The sequence below is a fragment of the Armigeres subalbatus genome, chromosome 3 (genome assembly GCF_024139115.2).
Source record: "Armigeres subalbatus isolate Guangzhou_Male chromosome 3, GZ_Asu_2, whole genome shotgun sequence".
NCBI classification, from domain to species: Eukaryota; Metazoa; Arthropoda; class Insecta; order Diptera; family Culicidae; genus Armigeres; species Armigeres subalbatus.
In genome coordinates this window covers 249,428,908-249,453,770 of record NC_085141.1, presented here as the reverse complement: position 1 = coordinate 249,453,770, position 24,863 = coordinate 249,428,908, and the positions used below count along the sequence as shown (strand labels likewise).

Below are 24,863 nucleotides of genomic sequence, written 5' to 3'. Positions count from 1 at the left end.
AAGCCACGACGTCAAAATCATCATAGGAGATTTGAACGCCCAGGTTGGCCAAGAGGAGGAGTTTAGACCGACTATTGGGAAGTTCAGCGCTCACCGGCTGACGAACGAAAGCATCATACGACTAATTAATTTCGCCGCCTCCAAGAATATGACCATTCGCAGCACCTACTTCCAACACAGCCTCCCGTATCGGTACACCTGGAGATCACCACTGCAGACAGAATCACAAATCGACAACGTTCTGATTGATGGACGGCACTTCTCCGACATTATCGACGTCAGGACATATCGTGGCGTTAACATCGACTCTGACCACTATCTGGTGAAGGTTAAACTGCGCCCAGGAGAAGAAACGCCGCCTGGAAGAAGCGGAGTGCGAGGAGATGGGACAGCTGTGCCGTTCTCAAGAAACACGCAAGTTCAACCAGAAGCTGAACGCATCCCGCATAGGCTTCGTGCTGCGAGCCGAAATGTGCCGGGATAAGAATGGGAGCATCTTGACGGACGAACGTGTGGTGATAGAAAGGTGGAAGCAGCACTACGAGCAACATTTGAATGGCGCTGAGAGTACAGGCAGTGAAAGTCAAGGCAGCGGAGGAGATGACCTCGTCAGTTCAGCGGACGATGGAAGCCAACCAGCCTCCACCTTGAGGGAAGTTAAGGATGGCATCCAACAGCTGCACACCAATAAAGCAGCTGGTAAGGATGGTATCGGAGCTGAGCTCATCAAGATGGGCCCGGAAAAGCTAGCCACTTGCCTGCACAAATTGATAGTCATAATCTGGGAAACTGAACAGCTACCGGAGGAGTGGAAGGAAGGGGTTATATGCCCCATCTACAAGAAAGGCGACAAGCTGGAGTGTGAGAATTTTCGAGCGATCCCCATCCTTAATGCCGCCTACAAAGTGATATCCCAGATCATCTTCCGTCGTCTGTCACCATTAGTGAATGAGTTCGTGGGAAGTTATCAAGCCGGCTTCGTTGACGGCCGCTCGGCAACGGACCAGATCTTTACTGTACGGCAAATCCTTCAAAAATGCCGTGTTCGTTGATTTCGAGGCGGCATACGACAGTATAGACCGCGTAGAGCTATGGAAAATTATGGACGAGAACAACTTCCCTGGGAAGCTTACCAGACTTATCAAAGCAACGGTGGATGGTGTGCAAAACTATGTGAAGATTTCAGACGAACAAAGGTGGCAGAACTGTACACCCGCCTGAAACGTGAAGCAACAAAACTGAGTGTTACGATAGACGGGGATACCTTAGAGGTGGTCGAGGAATTCGTCTACCTCGGATACTTGCTAACGACTGATAACAATGTTAGTCGTGAAATACGAAAGCGCATCATCTGTGGAAGTCGGGCCTACTACGGGCTCCAGAAGAAGCTGCGGTCAAAAAAGATTCGCCACCGCACCAAATGTGTCATGTACAAGACGCTAATAAAACCGGTTGTCCTCTACGGACATGAAACATGGACAATGCTCGAGGAGGACTTGCAAGCACTCGGAGTATTCGAGAGACGGGTGCTTATGACTTTATTTGGCGGTGTGCAAGAGGACAGTGTGTGGCGACGAAGGATGAACTACGAGCTCGCCCAACTCTACGGCGACCCCAGCATCCAGAAGGTAGCTAAAGCCGGTAGGGTGCGATGGGCAAGACATGTTGCAAGAATGCCGGACAGCAATCCTACAAAGATAGTGTTCGCTCCCGATCCGGCAGGTACGGAACGGCGTGGAGCGCAGCGATCGAGGTGGGCAGACCAGGTGCAAAATAACTTGGCAAGCGTGAGGCGTATTCGAGGTCGGAGAGATGCGGCCTCGAACCGTGCATTGTGGCGTCAAATTGACATCGAACATGATTTTCACAAGTGATGTACTCCTACTGATGCATCTATTAATGTACTCAGTCTGCGAGATTTGACGTTTGTTGCAGTGTGTATTGATGTAGAGCGTCATATGCTTCATCCTCAGTGAAAATACGATATATGAACTGTTATATGAACAATGCTACTATCTAGTGACAGAGTATGTAGTCTGAGTAGTCTATCATACAGCGATTTTAGCCCTGAGTCTTGTGCTTATGTTCTGAAATATGCCATGAATATTTTAATTGGGCCATGGATATCGTTTACCCCCGCCCAACTAACACAACCAGATGTGAACCAGCCAAGGCCAAGGGCTGAAAGCCTTTTTAATAAAGAAGAAAAAGAAAATGCAAAGGTATTTTCGGTCTCTAGTAGCAACAATAACTACACACTAACATTCCTTTCCTTTCCCAACTGTTTGTAGGGACTTGGCCGGCGCCGTTATTGATTAACTTTTGCGAGCTGCTGGTGTGTGCAGTTCGAGAATAGATGGTAAATCCCATCGCTATTCACTTGGATCGAAGTGCAATGTGCACCAAAGCGTTAATGAATAAAACTTTCAAGGAATGATAAAATTTGTTATGATTAAATCATTCAACTCTATGATAAAAGATTATGATTATTGATTAATTTATGTTTGACACTGATTAATCGTAATGATTAACGATTAAATTAATTTTCAACAATGATTAACGATTATGATTAATGGATGAAACGGTTCAAGTATGATTAACGATTACGGATCGTGATCAAATATTAACACAATATGTGTACGATTAATAGTTAACGATCGATATGATTAATGTTCATGAATAATCAAATAAAGTGAATGATTTGCTTTTTTCTCTAAGACTACCAAATTAGCTTATTCTAATGTATAAAAGCTATATGATTATGATCAAAGATTAATGAATAAAAGCGATGTATGCAATGATTAAGATTGATCATTAATGAATAGATTCAAAACAATTATGAATATGATTAGTGATTAGTAATTAAATGTAAAAAAATCTGTTACGAATCACAATGATTTAGGAATAACGATTAAATAACCCATTATTGATAAATCATGATTAAATCTATTATTAATCACTAATGCTCTGATTTGCAACAGTTCTGATCAATCACGAAGCAGCAACCATTGATATGTAAAATCAGTCTAAGCTAAGCTAAACCGAAATCATCAGATTAGAGCTATCAGAAATCAAGGCGGGTGTGATCCTTGATTTCAATCTAGGACAAAAATCACAAAACCATGAGGATTACTACTCCTGGGAGTAGGGGAAGGAAGTTTTGATGTAGTTTTTACTTAATGAGAGGTTCCCGACTCAGCGACACTCTCATAAGTACCACGAAGTTGGATATTGGGGGCCCTCCTTAGCCGTGCGGTAAGACGCGCGGCTACAAAGCAAGACCATGCTGAGATTGGCCGGGTTCAATTCCCGGTGCCGGTCTAGGCAATTTTCCAGAGGCGCCTCGTCCATACGTTCTACCTGTTCATGGAACAGGTAACCATTTTTAGTTCAGAAGTAGGAAACTTAATGTACTTATAATTAATTATTAGGGCAAATAATTACCCAGTAAAAGTTTTTAAACAAAGTTTCACGTAATATTTCCAATGATGGTTTAATATCTAACGAAACAAAATATTGCGTAGACAGATCAACCCAACGTCACATGCTTAACGTACAGTCAAATTGCAGCTAAATATGTGTTTTCCGACGAATAACACCACACCACATCACATAGAAAGCTTTTGCCAGTCGTACAATTCATAATAAAGAACCATTTGCGCCATGACAAATATTTTTTAAAAAATCCTCCTTGGTATGCTCACTCGTTCTACGCGCGCGGAGAACCAGCGTGAGCGTTGCCAGCATTCTTCGTTTCCTCACATCATCCTCTTTCACATGCGGAGCAGGCACGTTTAGATGCAAGTGCTGCTATGTTGTGCAGGCGGCGGAGTCCAACCCGTTCGACGCGCTGCGAGAACAATCAACGACGCGATGTATGTACCTTCGGTTAGACTCGGTCGGAGTGTCGGGCTATGCTTTGCCGAAAGGCGCACGCTCTCGTTTTTCTTTTTTCTCCTGATGAATATGCATCAAAAACAATAATGAATGAATGTTTGAGTTTTGAAAAGAGACATCAAATGATGCTTTCTTACGAATAATCAAAATCAATCAACAAAGAGAAAAAGGTATAGATTTCACTAAATTTGAAAAATTAAATAAATGGAAAACATTTCAGCTTCTAAATGTGACTCATGTCAGCTTCTAAATGTGGACTCAATCTGGGGTAGCATCAAATGATGATACTAAATAATAATGATTAATTACATTTCTTTCATAGCAACAACATATGTGAGAGTTTTTAAATGCTAGAAGCGATGGGTCCTGTGCACCCGAATGGTGAAAAGAGTCGATTTGAAAGATCTATATTATGAGCAATATCTAGTTTTCGTCAACTGTTACCAAGTTAGATTTCGGACGACTTACGAGAGTTTAAAATTTTGTTTTGTAAATCCTTTCCATTTAAATTTTCTGTTCTCTTTTATTTGGTTAAGTTGAACAAGAAAAGGTTGTAATATTAGATTAAATGCACAACTTTCATTCGAAACCATTCAGCTCGATGCATATTTTTGGTAGAACAGGTGTACCAAAAGTTCACGAGACGCCCCTGCAATTTTCGGATTGGAAATTGTCTCGACTTTCCTGGGCATAAAAGTATCATCGTGTTAGCCTCATGATATACTAATGCAAAAATGGTAACTTGGCTTCGAAACCTCGCAGTTAATAACTGTGGAAGGGCTTAATGAACACTAAGCTGCGAGGCGGCTCTGTCCCAGTGTGGGGATGTAATGCCAATAAGAAGAAGAAGAAGATTCATTGGGTCAGGATTTGCCTGTAGCTGACAATGTGACCGTAGTAGATCTTACACCGTAACACACCACGCAAAGGTGTCTACCCAGCGTTACGGGGGAGTCATGCAACTATGTTAGTGAATACAAAAAAAAATATGCCGAATGACCCTCACTTTTGACGCTGTTCACAATTATGCCAAATGTCCGTTATGCCAATGACATTTGTGCCATAAGACCCGCTCCCAACAGATTATTGTGTATCATACTTTCAAACCACAAACATTGGAGCTTCAAAAGCCTGTTGATTATATACGTAAATAAATAAATGAGCCTCTGGGTCTGCCTTTGCTGCAATGTCCAGCTGGGTTTCAGTCTAGTGGCATCCGTTGATTATTTTGTCATAGATTCGAAGAAAACAATCTACTGTCTCTAGTATTACAAAATGGTGGAATATCTACAATTATTCAATACAGTATTAAATAGATTTCCGGTTGTGACTTAAATTCCAACTGGTGATCTTTGCCGTTTAGATCATTATTTTCAACTAATTTCATAACGGCAGGGCTGGTGGCGATCGATGCCGCTCAAAATAGTGACTTTAGTGACCAGAGCTGACGAAAAAAGGGACCAAATAGTGACTTTCAGTTGCAGAAAAAGTGACCAAATAGTGACTTTCAGTTTCAGTTGCAAGTTCGATAAGACGAAATCAAGCGTTTTTGGGTCGAAGGAGAACCTTTTTTTAGTGATTTGAGGCGGAAAATATATTTCACTCACCTCTCTTTTCTCTTAGAACGAACTCAAAAGAGAAACGAAAATCGTTCACGCTAACTTTATTTTATATACTAAGTGACTAAGTAAAATTGTATTGCCCTCTCTTGTAATCTAACGGAAATTTTACTCAATATCAGTCAAAAGCAGGACTACTCAAAACTATGAGTAGTCTTGCGAGCAATTTTTTTTTCAAATTTTTACGCCGCTGGAAGTGAGCGAAACACGGGCTTGATAGTCATATGACTACTGCTTCTGCCTTATATGCAGGAGGTCGTGGGTTCAATCCCAGGGCCGTTTAATTCTCCTAAGTACTTTTGTGTCTTTCTCTATATTTCTCATGTTCTAGCAATCGCTTGAACTGGAAATAGACTTCCATTTCTATACCTTCAACTCGACTATTCCAGTTGTTACTGCTAGAATTGGAAATGAACGAAATATATAGAATTGGAATATCCTGTCACATTAGCAGCTCGTTTACCATCAAGACAGCCACGAACCTAACCCAAAAATTCCAACAAATTCTGCATGAAGTCGTGGAAAGTGCAGAGGTATATTCGGCTTGCAGTAGGCGAGTGATTGCATCATCATTTCTTACCCCTTCCCTACTTTGACTTGCATCCTGACGTGGCAGAGTGACCTTAACAAATGGGATTACCAGTACTTGCACATTGAAGAAGAGTGCTAGTCTCTGTGCAAGAACAGCTGATCTGGTCATAATAGAGTAGCAAATACGGGCAGTAAATCAAGTTCAAGCACTGGAAGTGAGCGAATAATATAGACCTGTTTTTCTTTTCCGAAAAATGATTTCTCGGCAAAAATCTGCGTGATTTGTCATAGGTGCCACGGAAGTTTTTGGAATTTTTAGTGCGAAAGGAACAACAGTACGGATCGTTTTGGTAGAACACGAAACAAAAATTATGAAGATTCAGGTACAACGGGCCTGGGATTGAACTCCCGACCTCCTGCTTATAATGCAGGACCATGATCTCTGAACATTTAAATATTTTTCTTCCAAAATACGCATATTTTCCGATTTGCTTCGTGAACGATTTTTGCTATGGAATTCGACAGCGCATGCAATCTTCAAAATTGGGGAGACTTGATCTACTTTCTATGATATCTACTCAATAAATATTTTACATCTGCCAAATCTACAAAAAAAAATTGCCGTTTGAAAATAATTTTTATTTTCTTGAATTTTTCTGCCAAATTTGTGTATGGATGACTAATGAGAGATCAATTCTTCCCATATTGAGGCAACAACTCAAAATCAAAATAAAATAAGCTGTGCAAAAATGATAGTATTTGGTCATTATTGGGAGAAGTTGTTCAAATTTTGCGTGGCCACTAAGTACATCTTTAGGAGAAACAAAACACAGTTAATAATAGAGTAAATAAGGTTGTCAATAGAAGAATCATTTGTCTAGAGGATCTATTAAAAAAATGCGCTTTAATAATACTACTTTAGTTCTCGGTAAAACAGGGGAGAATCAAGTCCCCCAAGGAATCAAGACTCCCTACCTTCCCCTACTGTATAAAATTTGAGTTAAAAAAAATCGACATCGGCAGGTCTTCTGCTTGTATGACTGTATACCAATTTAGAAATCGTGACGTAAAACACCTTCAATAAGCTACATGTGAAATGCCAATAAGAGCAGCGAGTTGAATGACGGGCGAAGCTTCAGAGCGATCACTTTTCCAAGATCCGTAATTTCATTCCCGCCATGAACAAAGTATCTTCCGACGCATACATAGAGCTTTATTTTTGAAAAAATCTTAGTCAATAGATTCAAAATAGTTGAAAATAGTGACTTTTTGTGAGAAAAAGTGACTTTAGGTCGAAAAAAGAGACTTTTTAGTGACTTGTCCGAAAAAAGTGACCAAGTCACTTAAAAGTGACCCGCTACCAGACCTGCTATGGGTATTGAAAGTTACAAGCGAATTAAAAGTTACTAGGGGCAGTACACCGGTTTTGGCCAACTTAGTGCGATCAGTTAAAATCAGCTTAGAAACGTGAGAGATATATGTCTTGTTGAAACTAATAAAACCCTCGTGAATTTCTTTATTTTTGGAGTTATTCGCAAAATTGGCCAAATTAGGAACATGGCCAAAACCGGTACAGTTCCCCTATAGCTAGGTTGGTATTAAGATTGGGCAAACATGTTTAATGGAAGTGGAAAATGAAAGTAAAATGATTAACGTTCGGATTTGAAATCAAAACAGTAGCAAGACGATTTAGATTCAAAATCAAAATATTTAGTAAGCACTACATTTATTGTGGTATAAAACATGCTCATAGTTCATTCCAGATCATCTATACTTTTTTACTTTACAAAATATACGTCGATGCTGAAAATAGAAGATTGCCTGCAGTGAATTCCGAGTAATCTTACGCGCTCTAAAATTGGAAAGGGAAAATGTTACACAGCGCACCAAATAGACTTCAACGTCACCAGTGCAATATTGTTCTTTAAACAATGTGCACATCGAAATCGTAAACAATAACTATACACAATAGTGCAAAGGCTCAACTCCAATACACACTGACACTACACAGGGTGCAGTTTTCTATGGTAAGTGAATATATTAAAAGTTGTGTTTGGCTGCCAGTGGAACATTTAAAGACATTTTGCATTTACGTTTTGGTATCACACTATTAAAGATAAAAAAATACGTTTTGGCTAAATTCAAAAAAGGTATTATTGGTACTATGTGAATTTATTTGATTTTTATTTAATATTAGGCAAGTTTAAACTAGGGATCCTATATTATGAATGTAGGATCCCTAGTTTAATCTGCAAGGCAACTGTTTCAATCCAACTGAAGAAACTTCATCTAATCGCGAAATAAAAGAATAAGACATAGATTGCATCGTCTATTTGTGTTAACATGTAGAATGTAGATTCAAAATACTGAGTAATTTCGGCATTACTCAAACAAACATTAATTCACAAAAATAATCTACTTGAAGCCACATTTCGGCCCGGTTGATTCATTCCGCACTACTCCCCCTTTTTACAACGCTCTCTAACAATCTTCTCGCTCATGAATAAGACGTTTTCCAGCATGGAGCAAAACAATTTGCACAACAAAATCAAAAACGCGTCTAAACTTCCTATAAGATCAGAAATCTAATAATAAACAAACACTCAAATCAATTCCCATTCAAATTTACTGCCTCACATCTAGTGACTATAGCTGAAGCGGTATGCGTGAATCATATCGACCGTAGTCTGTGACCCTTTGCATTACATATTTATATTTGTGAATGAGCAAGTACTATGTGGATACTTTGCCTAGCATCTATGACCAACAGCTGTTGGGCGAAGGCTCGAACTTTGTTTACAAACACCCTACTGCAGTGGAATTTGTGCAAAACTGCTGCCTCTATTGATCGCAATGGCTGTCCAATCCCACAAGATCAAATCAATTGACGGGGAATGATCTGTTCAGAATAGAAAAAACTAACTTCCATTCTCGTAATTAGCACAATAACGACCTAAGCTGAGCTACACCATCATCATTCCAGCATGAGTAAAGCAGTCAGCAGTGCCAAAAGCGTGACATCATCTTACCTCACTACTGAAGCCACGATGGCAGAGACAAAAAATAAGTGGAAAATCATACAGCTCGAAGAAATCTGTCGCTCTGCTACGTCACTACCATCGAAATAAACATATTCAAAGCCCCACAATAATTATTCACATGCTAAAAATGAAACCCACAGACACTCCCCACGATTGAAAGTGTCGGAATCTCAACGCACCACCAGAACTTGAACTTCGCAATTGCCGGAATCGGGTTTTCGGATTGAATCTTCTGCTGCAGTTTGTAACTTCCCAAGGGCAACCAGAAAAATTTACCTAACAAATTGATTTCCCTGGCTGCTATCGAACCAAATTTTTCGGCAAATTTCACTCTACGCACAGAAAAACCTGAAACTGAGGGTTACTCGATACAGCGAACACTCACTCGCCACTGACTAACTGTGACAAGCGGAATCATTGAGCCACCCAGCAGCGAAACCGTGCATTAAATTCTGTATAGTGTGCAAACATCGAAGGAAGAGACAATCCCGTGAGAAGTGAGCTCCGTAGTACGGCGGCGGAGTGCGCGTTCACGGGACCGGTGAGCTGAACCATGATGAGTTGGTGTCAGTAAAGTATATGAGTATAAGATCCGATACGCGACGGAGTGCTGCTTATGCGCATGTATCGGTCGAAGCGTGAAAGCGGAGAATGTAAACAAACTAGTATCTATGCCGATTGGATCATGACTGTTGAGGTTTGCAATCAATGCTCACACCTATTTATTGATAACCCCTACTGATTTTTCATGTTTAAATTCTAGGAAGAAATGTTGATCCGATACCGTGTTTGAGGTTTGAGCATCTACAAATCCATTACCAAAGGATAGTCCATCGGTCCGGATCGTTCAAATAAAGTCTTGTGCATATGTATAGGGTTATTGCTTCTGGACTTTCTTTACGAACAACTTACAGAAGAGATCAAGGGTTTATTCGAAAGGGAATTTTCCAAGGAATTCAGGGAGTGCTGTTCGTGGAACTGTATGTAGTAATTGAGCTCGTTTTGCCCCAATGCATTTTGTGTCAATGTTGTTTATGTTTAAGACATTATTCTAAAATTGTGTTTATCTCTTCACTGTGGATCACTATACATATTTTGCTGGTAAAATCTGGAAATTTAAGGGACTTCAAATATGCATAAGTGCATTTTATGTGAACCTAGCGAAAGAAACCCTGCTTTGTCCGGGTGTTGCAAATGTCACAATGAACTACTTGCAGCACAGCACTCTAGTTCAATTTCCGTGCGTTTGTTTTGTTTTTCAACAGTTGACAAAATTGTATTCTAATGATTTTTTTACATTTCCCCGTTACATTCACCAAGTTTTTGTATATACAAATCTTGCGGATCCCATAACGAATCGTTTAGGGAAAAATCTTGCAAATCGGTCAACCCGTCCGCGAGTTAAATCGTCAGGAAGGACTCAACTCATTTTTATTATATAGATTTTTATCTATTCTGTAAAAATACAGATAATTGTTGATATTATTGTCCCAAAGTATCAAACAGATATTGATAAATGTTTGCCGAACAAAAACTAATAAAGTAAATCGTTTCGCAAATGTTTTATTTTGTTATTTATTGGGTAAAAAACGATTTTTCAAAACTTTTGAATAGCACCGATGTCAAACAATTCCATAGCTATACCCGATAGCACAGCTAGACAAGAATAGTCATATTTTATGAGTATTTATGTGAGCGTAGATAGGAGGTGATGGGAGATACGCTTTTTTCCTACCTTTTTTCCCAATTTCTCCTATGAAATAATATTGCTCAATGTTTCTGATCAAGGAAATGATATAGTAATATTATTTTAATTAATATTTGCCAATGATATCATTTAAATAACGAATATTCGTATATTTCACTAAACATATTGAATTATGGGAGATTTTGTGGTAATACAATTAAGCCTACACCCAAAAAACAAATCTAACAATTATTGTATAAAATCTTGGCATATACAAATCTGTAAGATTTGTATTAAAATCTTCCGAAATTGTATATGCCAAATTATCATACAGTTTCAGTAAGGTTCTTATGCAGAACTGTATTAAAATCTGCCATCCGCTGGTTGGGTGTAAAAGCTAATTAAATGTATTTTTGTATTTTTTAATACAAAATAGGATAACTTTTTTCATGGAAGACTCACAGAGAAGATTAAGGGATTATTCGAAAGAAAGTTTTCCAAGAAATTCAATGAGTGATGTTTTAAAGTCGTACCAAACGTGGAACGGCAAATTTGAGCATTCAGATCTCAGCCTATTTTCAATCAATTTTTTCGTTTTTTCACAAACCAATCGAAAATCGGCTACTGAAAGCAGATTACATTTTCATGTAACGGTCACTGAGAACCAGCCGGATAGTTCCGTTCCACGATTTTTGCAGTCCGTTTGTGGCTATCCAGCATGTTGCGTGCAAGCCGTACCACAATGCTTTTGTGCAAAATTTTACGGAACTGTAGAAACTTTTGGATGATCAACCATGAAAATCTATCGATTATTTTGTGATTTCAAAGAAAAGAATATGCGGAAACCAGAATTCCGGAAAATTTACTCCAGGATCCATCCAAAACAAAACCTAACGCGTTTCTAGAAGTATGACGATTTTAGATGTTCAATGTAAAGATCGTGCCCTCCTTAGCCGTGCGGTAAGACGCGCGGCTATAAATCAAGACCATGCTGAGGGTTGCTGGGTTGAATTCCAGAAGGAATTCATGGAAGAACTGCAGGAGTAATTCCTGTAGGATTCTCCTGCAAATCCACGATAGGTTCCTGGAAGGTTTCAGGCTGAATTCCTAAATGAGCTTTCCTTAAACTTTCTTGAAGCACTCTAGAAGGTATACTACAAATTAAAATTCTGAATTCCTAAATTTCTCAACTCACAAAATCCTAAATGCATAATTATAATTCCATCAATTCCCAAATATCTATGTTCCTTAATTTCTAAATTCCTTAACTTCCAAATTCCCAAGAATTTGAATTTCTGAAAACCTAATTTAATAAATTGCTAAATACCCAAATTTCAAAAATCCTAAAATCGTTTATTCTCTAGTTCCTAAATTCTCAAATTCCTAAACTCAGGGTCGCAAGTTATTCCTATCTTCATATGTTTCTAAATTCCTGAATGCCTGAATTCATAGATTCCTAATTTCCTTGATTCCAAAATAAATTCCCATATTCCGAACCTCCTGAACTTCTAAATATCAAAATCCCTAGATTCCTAAATTCCTAATTTAAAACAGATTTTGAGATTGTGATTATGACTGATTTGTTTTTCAGCTATAGCAGGCCTGTCTTGGCGTGGTGGTTTCCGTACCACTAACCAACCCGCCCACAACCAGGACGTTAGGCAAGAAGATGCCATGTCGTAGCCAGGATGTCCCGTTTTTTTATACTGCGTTTCAATGATGGCAGCGGACTATGTCTATTGGTGATGATGATGACACCGCGCTTGTCACCAGCTCGGTATAACTAACTAAGTGCAACTAATAGAGGGATATTTGAATTTTCTAAATGTCATGTCAAGCTGACAAAAAATGCACGCCAGAGCCACAGGAGTGCATTTTTTTTTTGACAGTTTAAAATGACATTTAGAAAATTAAAATATACCTCTATTAGTTGAACTTACTTAGTGAAAACTAAAAAATCGTAGAGATCCTCATAAACCATCCCACCAACTTTTCCCCCGATTTAGTTGATTTTCGTCGGTCAGATTCGCCATATGGAATAAAACAAAGAGAAGAATTCTTCGCCCTGAGTGTAGGACAACACTGGCTGTCCCTTATGTACGACCAAATCCAGTCATATACGAGTTGTTGGAACCAAGTCGGTTTTAATTGTTCCTTCGACAATTGATTTGGTTTTAAAGGATTCAAATCAACTATGTTTTACTCTGACATGCTGACTTTGACTCTGATCACCTTCCTGTGACGTTTGAAATCTCACAAGAAGCCAATAACAATCCAATCAGCTTTAAGCCATTAACCTTTAATCATCATAGAGCTGATTGGGATTTATATAAAACGTATATCGATAGGAATTTTGATGTTGATATTCCTCTCGATACCAAAAGTGATATTGATAATGCTCTCGTATCTTTGACAAATTTAATTGTCGAAGCCAGAGGCATTGCATTTCCTAAATGTGAAATTAAATTCAACTCCATTATTATTGACCACGATCTTCAGCTACTGATCCGTCTTAAAAATGTGAGGCGAAGCCAATACCAAAGAACTCGATCCCGCGTTGAAAGTTATTTGGCGAGATTTGCAAAATGAAATTAAAAAACGTTTCGCTCTTCTGAGAAATACCAACTTTGAGAATAATATCTCGAAGTTGGATCCCAGTTCGAAACCCTTTTGGAAATTAACGAAAGTTCTTAAAACACCTCAAAAGCCAATTCCAGCCCTTAAAGAGGGAAATAAAATTTTATTAACAAATGGCGAAAAGGCTCAAAAACTTGCTCAGCAGTTCGAGAGTGCCCATAATTTTAGTCTAGGTCTCACTAGTCCAATTGAGGATCAGGTTACACGGAGCTTCGAAGACATTCTCAATCAAGATAATGTTTTTGACCCTTCGTTGGGAACTAATTTGGATGAAGTGAGATCTATTACTAGAAAATTTAAAAATATGAAAGCCCCGGGTGATGATGGTATTTTCTACATACTACATACAAAAAACTTCCTGAGAGCTCTTTATCCTTTTTGGTTAATTTATTTACAAATGTTTTCAATTGGAATACTTTCCAGATAAATGGAAAAACGCCAAAGTTGTTCCAATTTTGAAGCCGGACAAAAATCCAGCTGAAGCTTCTAGTTATCGCCCAATCTGTTTGCTTTCTTCAATAAGCAAACTGTTTGAAAAGATTATTTTAAATAGAATGATGGGGCATATTAATGACAATTCTATTTTTGCTGATGAGCAATTTGGTTTTCACCATGGGCATTCAACCACTCATCAGTTATTAAGAGTTACGAACTTAATTCGGCTCAACAAATCTGAAGGATATTCGACTGGAGTTGCTCTTCTTGATACAGAGAAAGAATTTGACAGTGTTTGGCATGAGGGTTTGATTGTAAAATTGATGAATTTTAATTTTCCTCTGTACATCATTAAACTGATCCAAAATTATTTATCAGATCGCTCACTGCATGTAAACTATCAGAATTCTAAATCTGGCAGGCAATCCAAGGCAGCATACTGGGGCCCATATTGCATAACTTTTTACTTCTGACTCACCTGATTTACCACCAGGGTGTCAAAAATCTTTGTTTGCAGATGACACGGGCCTTCCAGCCAAAGGGCGAGTGTCAAGCCTTCGTGTCATTTGTAGTAGATTGCAAAAATATATATTTTCCCCACTTACTTGCGAAAATGGAAAATTTCCCCGAATGCTTCCAAAACTTTGCGTATAATTTTCCCATATAAGAGAGCTTCTTATTTGAAACCTTCTAGCAGACATATTGTCACTATGAATGGGGTTCCAATTAATTGGTCTAGCAAAGCCAAATATTGAGGACTTCTGCTGGACCAAAAATTAACTTTGAAAAATCACATTGTAGGCATTCAAGCCAAATGTAACAAATATATTAAGTGTCTATATCCACTTATAAACAGAAAATCAAAACTTTGTCTTAAGAACAAACTTTTGATTAACAAACAAATTTTTAGACTATATGGACTAGTTGCTGCAATACCCGAAAGAAGGCACATCAGAGAATTCAAAATGAAATTTTGAAAATGATTCTGAAGTTGCCTACGTGGTATAGTACCAATGAACTTCATAGAATTTCTAATATTGAGACATTGCAACAAATGTTCGACGAAATAATTTCCAATCTTAGACAAAATTTAGCTCCTTGTACTCTTAGTATAAATTAGGTTAGATTTAGTTTAAGTTAAAACATTGTAATTCCTACATGGTTCAATTCAACCATAGGAAACTATCCTAACTGCCAGAGGCAATTGAAATCTATTAATAATAACTAAAAAGTAACATAGCTAATAAGGATGATAGTGTTAAGGAAACATGGAAACCTAGTCTAAGAGATGAATGCATGTATTAGATAATTAGCAAATAAAATTAGTTAAAACAAAATCAGTTCAGATTGCAGTTTTCATGCAGGCCAGCGCACTTGCGCCGCGATCCAACTTCGTTTCCCCCAGGGACCATCAACTGCACAAATCATCCAATTTCCAATCCCGTGCTCTCGGTATAAGAAATGTTTTTTTGCTCGTTTATTACAAATTGCATTTTTAGAAACACATAATGATTAAACATAATGTCAATTTTCATTTGGCATACAATGTTTTATGGTTTCAATTTGAACGGCTTTCATACAACGTCTTGCGGAACATTCCGGATGGTTCTCAGCGACCAATCCATGGATTTACAATCTGTTGTCACTAACGAAGTCCTGATCCTACAGATTGTAACTGGAAAGAATCATGACAACTGGACTAAAAACCTTATCGCACGGTGTCTTTGTCCGAAGAGGCTTATTTTCAAAAAATCAGTATCTCTAAAACACCCACTACACGAAAGTATAGGTTTTCCTCTTTCACGTAGGTGCATTTTTAAAATGTTGTATCGGGGGTCATTTTTCAATAAATTGGGGGGGGGGGGAGTCTCCACATAGAGACACCGTGATGATATTACCTTAACATAAATTTACTCACTCTCACCAAAATATCAAAAACGTGGTCCTGAGCAAACGGAAACACTAAAATACCTAAAATTACATCCGCACATGGGCGATCTAATACCCCACCCAAATCATTATAATGAGCCTTAAATGCACCTCAAAACGTTTTCACCAAAGCCACTCGGTCAAGCTGCCCCTTCGGCCAACCAGCCCCGGTCTCCCCTACTACCTAAGAAGTTCTAGGAGCAATTCCTTGAATTCCTGAAAAACAATTCCCGTATCTTTCTAAATAATTAAATGTTAGTTGCATTTTGTTTGAACAAATACTGTTTTGTTTGACCGAGCATACGTTGTATAGCAAGGTATCTAGTGGTTCTCCAACAAACAATTCCGGCTGAAAAAGCTACTTTTTCAGCTGAAATAGCTTATTTTCAATTAAATAAGACCTTCGTCAAGTTTCAATTTTGTTTGGCCTACACTCAGGAATAGACTAAACCTGTAATAACATACAAACAAATCATTTTTCATATTTTCAAAGTTTATACTAAGCTAGAGTAAAAAAGTAATCTATGCAAGATTAAATCGTTACACGTCGAGGATACGGAGGTTATACTATAATCGAGTATAATGGACGTAAACGAACGTGGGGTCAACCAGGAGAAACGATTTTTTTTTTCTCAGAGTGTAGACTTTATGGGAAATGGAAATAATTGCTGCCTAATTGCTGACTCGACTCAAGTACGAGACACTGAAGAGTGGAGTCAAGTACGAGACACTGAAGACGGTCCTACAGTTGAAGTCGAAATACGTATATGAAAAAGTAATACTAAGTGGTGGACTTAAATGGAATTGTACTAAACTCGTCTTACGACAGTGAAAACATTCCACTAAAAAAGAGCTAAATTTTTTTTGCTGCATATTTGTAAAGAAGAGAATTGTCATATGAACTTGGCTGAAAATATGTATGTACAGAACAGAAGCTTGATAAATCTGGTCTTAACAGTAAAAATGCCATCGGCGTGAAAAAATCGTCGGTGGTGGCGGCGCACAGGTTTAGAATAAAGAAGCTTCCGGTAAAAACTGAAACATTTCAAATGCTGACACGCCTACTAGCAAGATAAATGAGCAATAAAATAATTTAACAATGGTGGCTAGTTTTGTTTTTCGTGTAAGAGTATTCTAGTAAACATAGCTTATATTATTTTAATGAAATTATATTTTCGCGCTCTCCCAAAACGCTCATACACGCAGATTTCACTTCTATTTGTCAAGCTGAGTCTATTGGTATACAGCATTAAGGAACTCCAGGCCTTCTATCTGGTCATAAGGGTGCGGCAGAAAATAATGCGAAAATTGATTCTATTTCTTTTAAATCCCATTTTAACTGCTCCAAGCAATAATCTCAACATTTTCGTGTTCAGTTTTCATTACAAAGTCCTTTCAAACAAATTTACTGAATATGTGCTTTATTTTCATTAATAATATCCTCAAGATGACGCCGGAGCAAGAACTTAGTCCTCTGACATCGACTGCCATATGCATGTTATGGCTGACGTAAGGGTCTTCACAAGGGTGCGATGGTTTGCAGACTAGTGCTTCAACATACTCCCCAATCGTATAATCCAACGGATCAAGATCCGGACTGTTATGGGGGTCACACATCTTTCGAACGACATATCTTGTTGTTCGTCAGTCATTGTTGGGTCGATTGGACGTGTGACATGGCACTCTATCATGCTGTAGGATAAGGTTCTGATCCTCGGAGAATTTGGCCTTCCCTAGGGAAGCACTTGGTCCTTTAAAATACCGATAAACAATTCGGTATTGATTTCAACCCCAACATCAATGAAAACAGGCCGCAGTTTCAAACCGTTGGACGCCCCCAAGCCAAACATTATGACACCAGCCGGATTGTTTTGGAATTTAAACTTTACTTTCTCCAGAACATCCGCAATTTTCTTCGGTGAAATGAACCTGTCTGCAACCGTTGGCGTCAGCATCGATGCTGAAAAGCTTTCGCGTCGAAAAACAGAATTATAATTTTTTCCTTCTTCATAAAAGAAAGCACTCCTAGTTCCTATACCCGGTCCGTAATTAGGTGGCGTTTCACTCAAGGTACATGCAAGTCTTATTTGATGGTTTTCGCATGGATTTCTCAGACATTTTGACTTCCTTGGCAAGTTTTCTGGTAGAACGCATCAGGTTGCGAGCAACCTTTCCACGAGCCGATTTGATCACGTTTGGCACACGTGCAAAACACGGACGTCCACTTCCTGGCTTCCGCTGCTTAGACCCATCATGCAGAGACATTTTAAGGCGATAAACTGTGGTCAAAAGCCATTCTACCACGATAGCAATCTCATTCGGCGTCTTCTGGGCGAGCAACAAACTAGTAGTCACTCCTTTTGGGTACATTTTTATAAATTTGCAATAAGCCATTTTAGAGAAAGCTCAAATGACAGGAAGCCTTACACTAATATTTACATTTTACAAGGAACATTTGCGAAAATGGAATGAAATGATGATGGTTTGCATGCAAATTTACCAAAACAAAGACCGAGCCGTCCACTCAAAATTTCGATCAGCTGTTCAAAACTTTCTCATAAAATGGCTTATACAACAATTACAATATCTCGGTGCGGCATTTGAAAGTAAACATAAACAAATATACTTTCAACAGAAATTAGTCACTAGTTACTCGAATTAACCCAATATTTAAGTTTAAAAATTTTCGCATTATTTTCTGCCGCATCCTGTATGTTATCTTCCTAGACCTATCATCTTCTGCCTTCTGCTGGACCTTCGGCCATTTTTTGAAAGGAGGGATTCCATCTTCCCTCGGCTCAAACCAAGAAAATTTCTGAGTTAGAAGAAGGAACCATATCGTCTTTTGTCATCTGCTGGGCAAATGCATCCTTTGAAAGAAGGAACCATATCTGCTATTGCCGTCTGTAGAGAAGATGCATCCTTCGAAAGAAAGGATCATTTTGTTACTACAGTCAAACCTCCATGAGTCGATGTTCTATGACTCGATATCGACTCATGGAAGCAAATTATGCCATATTAAATCATATTTTCTGGGTTACTGTGATCTTCCCTAGAAACAGCTTTCCAAAGAAATTCTCTTCCACATCTCGATTTTTCCATGAGTCGATGGTCCCTTCAATATCGACTCATGGAGGTTTGACTGTAATAGAATAATTTTATGTTTTATTTGAAAATCCCTTAAAAGGAACATGTTTCGCTGATATTTATATCCGTTGTTATTGAATTTCTATCCTGTCTATTAGATTCGTTTTTGCCTTTCGCGTATACTAAGTATACGTAAAAGGCTATATGATCACTCCAAAACCGAACTTTTGATAGAGCAAAGACCTCCTCTATTTCTACCAGGAATTGTGTTACCGCAACGATCGAACATTGAGAGACCCCGGTTTCCTCTTTTACGATCTTAGACGTCTATAATCTAAGTTGCACTCGGATGGAGCGATCGGACAAAACGTGTTTAATGAATTGAAGGAGGTTCCCAGAGTTCCCCAAAGTTTGAGCTTCTCCAAAATGCCGGGTGCTCAAGTTCCATTGTACGCCCTGGAAATGTCAAGTGAGTCTAGTTGCCAACCGACACTGGCAAACGAAAACGAAAAAAGCGCGGCGAAAAATGTCTTTAACCTTACGCCAACCGAACTGGCGGAATTGAGTAATTCTCGCTGAAACCGGGCCACTATTTGCACGAGGTTCTTAAAAATGTCTAAATTTATATTCTTTCGAAAGCTTTCGACGAGTATATTAAGGATCCGAGTTAAATTCTTCAGAATGATGAACCCCTCGTTAGTTATACACGAAATCATTTTAATTGACCCCTCAATTTTTGTCAATTCTTGACTCACCAAAACTGTCATAACTCCAACATTTCTCAACCGATCATAGAGATCAGCATATCGTTGGAAAGAGGAAGAGTGTATCCTCAATTTGCAGTAATAGAATTATAACCAGCCATATTGAATTTGGCCGCCAGCTTGGATTTGTTTTTGAAAACTATTTTTCCGCCAGGTTTGCAACCACAAATTTTGAATATTAATACATCGATGGAAAGCTTAGTTTATACTGTGCATTGTGTCCGAAAATCTCAGGTGTATGTTTTTTCTATCAAACGTTATGTACTATTTACCAATACCAAAATTCTTTAATTATTTAATACAATAACTTGAATACGGCTCCGTTATGCTCAAAACTTTTGAGCTCTTCAAATAAAATACTGTTGTAGATATGCTTTTCATTTTTGAAACATATTTGGCTTAGAATAGTGTATGAAATCAAGGAATAGATGTCGTAGTGTCATATTAACCATAAAAATAATGTTCGTTGATCAGATGGCCCTTCAAATTATAATTTGGTAAATCGTACATAGCTTTTGATAGAAAAAAACATACACCTGAGATTTTCGGACACAATGCACAATATAAGCTAAGCTTTTCATCGATGTATTAATATTCAAAATCGGTGGTTGCGAACCTGGCGGAAAAATGGTTTTCAAAAAAAAATCGAGATGGCGGCCAAATTCAATATGGCAACTTAAATTTTTATTATTGCAAATTGAGGATACACTCTTCCTCTTTCCAACGATATGCTGATCTCTATGATCGGTTGAGAAATGTTGGAGTTATGACAGTTTTAGTGAGTCAAGAATTGACAAAAATCCAGGGGTCCATTAAAATGATTTCGTGTATAACGAACGATGGGTTCATTTTTCTGAAGAAATTAACTCGGATCCTAAATATACTCGCCGAAAGCTTTCGAAAGAACATAAAGCTAGGTATTTTAAGAACCTCGTGCAAATAGTGGCCCGGTTTCAGCGAGAATTACTCAATTCGTTTCAAAAACCGAATACTATCAAACGAAATTATAAACCTCGCGTACCGTGCGTCTCCACCGCACTCACGAGAAAAGTTCGCACTACTACCACCGAGAGAGTTTATCAAACAGTGCAAAAAACAGTTCACCTCACACAATCGACGATGAGGCCGATGACACAGTGACGCGTGTGCGTGCGCGAACGCCTCCAAGCACTCGAAAAGCAGAATATCAGCATAAGGAATTCTTTTTCTTTTTCCTAGACGCGTTCGCGCACAAACGCAGAGTGTCTTCCTCACACTTTCACTCGACACACCTCCTCTTAACGAGTTTGTTTTGCCCCAATGTCTCATAAATCCTAATATATCAAATTTTTCGTCCTTTTATCTTTAAAATATTGTACTAAAGTTGTTTTCTCGTCTTCATTATAGATTTATAGAAAATCACTAAACATATTTTGCTGGTAAAAGTTGAAAATATAAGGGACTTTGGGGTCGAATAAGTATAAAAGTGCACAAGTGCAAGCAAAACAAATAAAGAGTTTTTTTTTAAATTAAGTTTTACATAAAACTAATCACAACAAGGTACGTTACAATTTTTAGTAAAGAATCCTAGTCGGAAAACCCATCATTATCAGTGAACTTTTTTTTTTGCACTTTTGTTACAAACGCAATTTCATCAAAAATCCAAAAACCAAATATACCATAAAGGCAACGCTAATGACAACATAATATATTTTTGTCGTATTTTTTAAACGAACTTCAACTGAAAATTCTTCTTCCACTGGAAAAAAATGTTCTCAAATTGACATTTCAAACTTTTTTATGGCTCAAATTCATCTGGCGTGTTACTTGGTAGCAAATATAGCCACTTCATGAGAAATAATTAGTAGAGCTTTTGTTAATAAACAGAAAAACATATAAATTTGTGTTGGCAACATAGTTGCCACTGCCTTTTAAAGGGTTTTAAACATGTGTTGACTCATCGAAGCTCTCAAGATAGCTTTGGAAATTTAAATTATCAAATAAATAGGGTTACAGCTCCTGGACTTCATTTCATAGCTCCTATATTCATCCCACAAAAAACAAAGCAATGAAAAAGTGTTTGATTTGTTTCTTATTTTTGTGGTTTTTTTTTCAGCAGTGAGCACGCATGTTAGCAAAAACAAGCGACGAAATTTGTGCTGTATTTCTTTGTTTCGCGATGCGATGAATATATATTCAGTGAGATGGAAAACGAAACAGTTCCCATAACTAATTTATATAAGGCTATTAGTTCCTTGACCCAAAAAAAAGTTGTTGACTGATAGATTACAAATTTCAAATTTCATATCTGTCATCGGAAAAGAAACTGAAGTATGAGCTGGGATATTACATTCATCATCGAGTAAAGATGCAAAAGAACAATGAAACAGCAAATAAATTACTGTATCGATCAGGTGCTTATTCGATTTCTTTTACATACGAAATACAAAAAGATATGGTGTCCATATGTTCATATTTGTTCAAATCAGCTCTACCGGGACTAGCACCCGTCACCAATTTTGCGTAGCAAGACAAAACACGACCCGTAAATTGGTTAACACTCATCCCAAGCAACTGCGTTCGTGTACCGTGAACTTCACTCCATTTTGGTAAGCGAAACCAAATGCTAACCAGATGACCAACATTCCGACGATGACACATCCAATAACTACATGTACAGATCGTGAAACGTGCACTCCGGGAGAAATAATTTTTATATTTTTCGATTTCGTACTGTGCCAGACACATTTTCGGACGCAAGCAAACCAAAATAATAAATAACATCAAACGTCTACTCCATGTCCGTTTGCGAAATGAGTTCTTTTGAACCGCGAACATTTGAACAATTAAAACCAAAATCAATTGACCTTTCCCGTCAAAAATTGTATCTCGTTTTATTGTCTCAGTCGATTCTTTGGCTTATTTAAGGCCAACTTTCCCAAAGAACCCATATTTTTTTAAGCCTCTAACTATTTTTAAAATCGAAAACAAAAATCGAAAAAGTGCTGTTTTTTTTAGATTGGCCCGATTTTGATTATTATTATTGATTATTATTATATATGTATGGTACAGTAAATGCTTTACATTAATATATTTATCAATAATATATTCAAATGTTCGGAAGAATGGTCTACTGTTACATTCAAATTTCTTTTTATGTTTCTTATGAGGGAGATGTAAAAACAATATGATAAAGCTCTTTTAAGTAAAAATCACTTTTCATTCATGATAACAGAATTGATTCATTGACCACGACCTATTAAAAGCGTACGATAGTTACTTACACTGCTGAACATTCCCTCGGCTATAGGAACCGATACCGCTTGAAACGGAATCTCCTGCACGGTTTCCGAATCTCCCGCCGAATGATCGAAGCCACCCGGAATTGGCATCGACATCGCTGGCACTTGAGGAGCGCCAAAACCAGCATCTGGCATCGGCATTGGCATACCCCCACCTCCACCTCCGTATCCGCTGAACCCCATGGTGGGGTAAGGCAGACTCGGTGCTGCCGGAGTCGGTGCATATCCTCCGGAAGCCGGGGAGTGAACCCCGGGCGCAAATCCATACGATAACGAATGGCCGGAAATCGACGGGTTTAGACTGGAATAACCCGAGGATTCCGGTGTTGGCATTTGCACGGGATATGAGGGTTGGCTAAGAGCGGCGGGGTTGACCCAACCGAACCCATTGGCATTCCAGTTGCGCGGATAGCTGTAGTTTTCGTTGTAGAACGACATTCTTCAGCTTCAATTCCGTATATGGAAGCACGAAGGATTAATATACTTAACGCGTACGAAAATACCGACGACGACGAATCAACCGGCACGGCGTGGCGACGACGCGACGCAAGACGAAGCACGCGACAGAGCACGAGGCACTGTAATGACCTTCTCTAGGCGCAATTTATTGCGGCTGCAGTTTTCCGACCGAAGTCCACCTTCAGATACACTAAGCACAGATCAAAAGATCCCAAAGACTTTCTTCGAACTTTATGATGATTCACGACTAAATTTGCTAACTGGCACTAATTGCTCTCTTATCACTAGCGTGTCAACAGAAAACATCTGTTGAAGTCAGCCGCAAAATATGTACCGCTCAAACGATTGGTACCAATGCCGAACACAGAGTACTTCACGTCCTTTTGCACTGACGAATCGCGACGCACTGGACCTTTCAGTTTTTCGGCGAATTTCGCATGTAAACCGTATTCGAATCGATCTATTTATAAACAATCACCCTGATTCACGAGCGAAACACCATACCGCACCTTGCTTTTAGGCGTTTGTTTACTTTGTATTTTGTTTGCACGCAAACTGGGACGTCCATTTATTAACTCGAACGGCCTTGATGAACTGCTGATTTGGCACTATCCTTGACTAATTGAATGACTGTAATGAACTTCAATAAAGGGCTTTCGAACCGCGTCGCGGAAAGAGATGTTAGTATTACGGCCGAGAACGCCAGACTGATAAACTCTCTAGTCGAGATGCAAAACAGTCAAGGTCGAGGTTTGATTGGTCGGGCTGTTCCGCGGACAACTCAGCCGATCTGGGGAACGTTCACTGATTTCTTTGCAGTTCTGTGTGCGTTTGTCCATCGCTATTTCAACGTGTTGCATTGGATAAGTGATGTATGGAGGTATTGGTGGGCGCTTGAACAGGTATCCAAAAGTGTGGAATGGGGAACCACGTGAACGATATGTTAACGAAAGTTTATCATCTCCACGAAATGCGACTGCTAAGTCGTTGGGATTTTGCTTCTACGAGATTGGGATTGTCTCGGCGCGGTCAGTACAGGCACACCCACGGCGGGCGTTTCCAGTGCATTTGTGAGGAAATATACGAAAAATTATGCAGAAATACCTGTTTGTGAATAATTGGTATTCTACGTAGACAGTACCGAAAATCCCATACTCTGACGTGAATCAACCTCAGAGAAAGAAAATTCAACCCGCACTTGTGAATTTATTTTGAATTGAAAGGACTTGAATTATCATTAGCAAACAATCAATCTAATTAAAACCAGTGGAAAGATGGCAAGTTTCAAGTGATTATTTTAAAAGAAATGCAGCACGTAAGATCGATAGGTACCCATATGGAAAATGGTGAATTTTCTGTGCCAAACAATGAACAAAACGAATGCCAAATTTAACGTGAACAAACGCGAAGAATTGCCTAATTATCATTGGAATCCGTGTGTTTGAGTACATAGTTATGATATGTATTTTCAGATCATGGACAGTAGCAGTCGCTAC

At 38.6% G+C, this 24,863-nt stretch overlaps 1 protein-coding gene across 7 annotated transcripts in view; it reads right to left on the bottom strand.

Moving 5' to 3' along the window:
- The window catches only part of LOC134223374 (calpain-A-like), a 128,323-nt gene extending 104,173 nt beyond the window's left edge, over positions 1 to 24,150 (bottom strand). For 3 of the 7 annotated variants that reach the window (XM_062702515.1, XM_062702517.1, XM_062702519.1), the window contains exon 1: positions 9,365 to 9,521. Coding sequence is in view for 4 of the 7 variants with exons in the window: in XM_062702514.1 (XP_062558498.1) it covers positions 22,891 to 23,346 (456 nt within the window). In the remaining 3 variants the exon portion in view is untranslated. Of the gene's footprint in view, positions 1 to 9,364; positions 9,522 to 22,890 lie in introns of those variants that run through there. The other 4 variants (XM_062702513.1, XM_062702516.1, XM_062702514.1 and 1 more) reach the window with 3 other exon arrangements.
- Between the last annotated feature and the right edge of the window lie 713 nt (positions 24,151 to 24,863).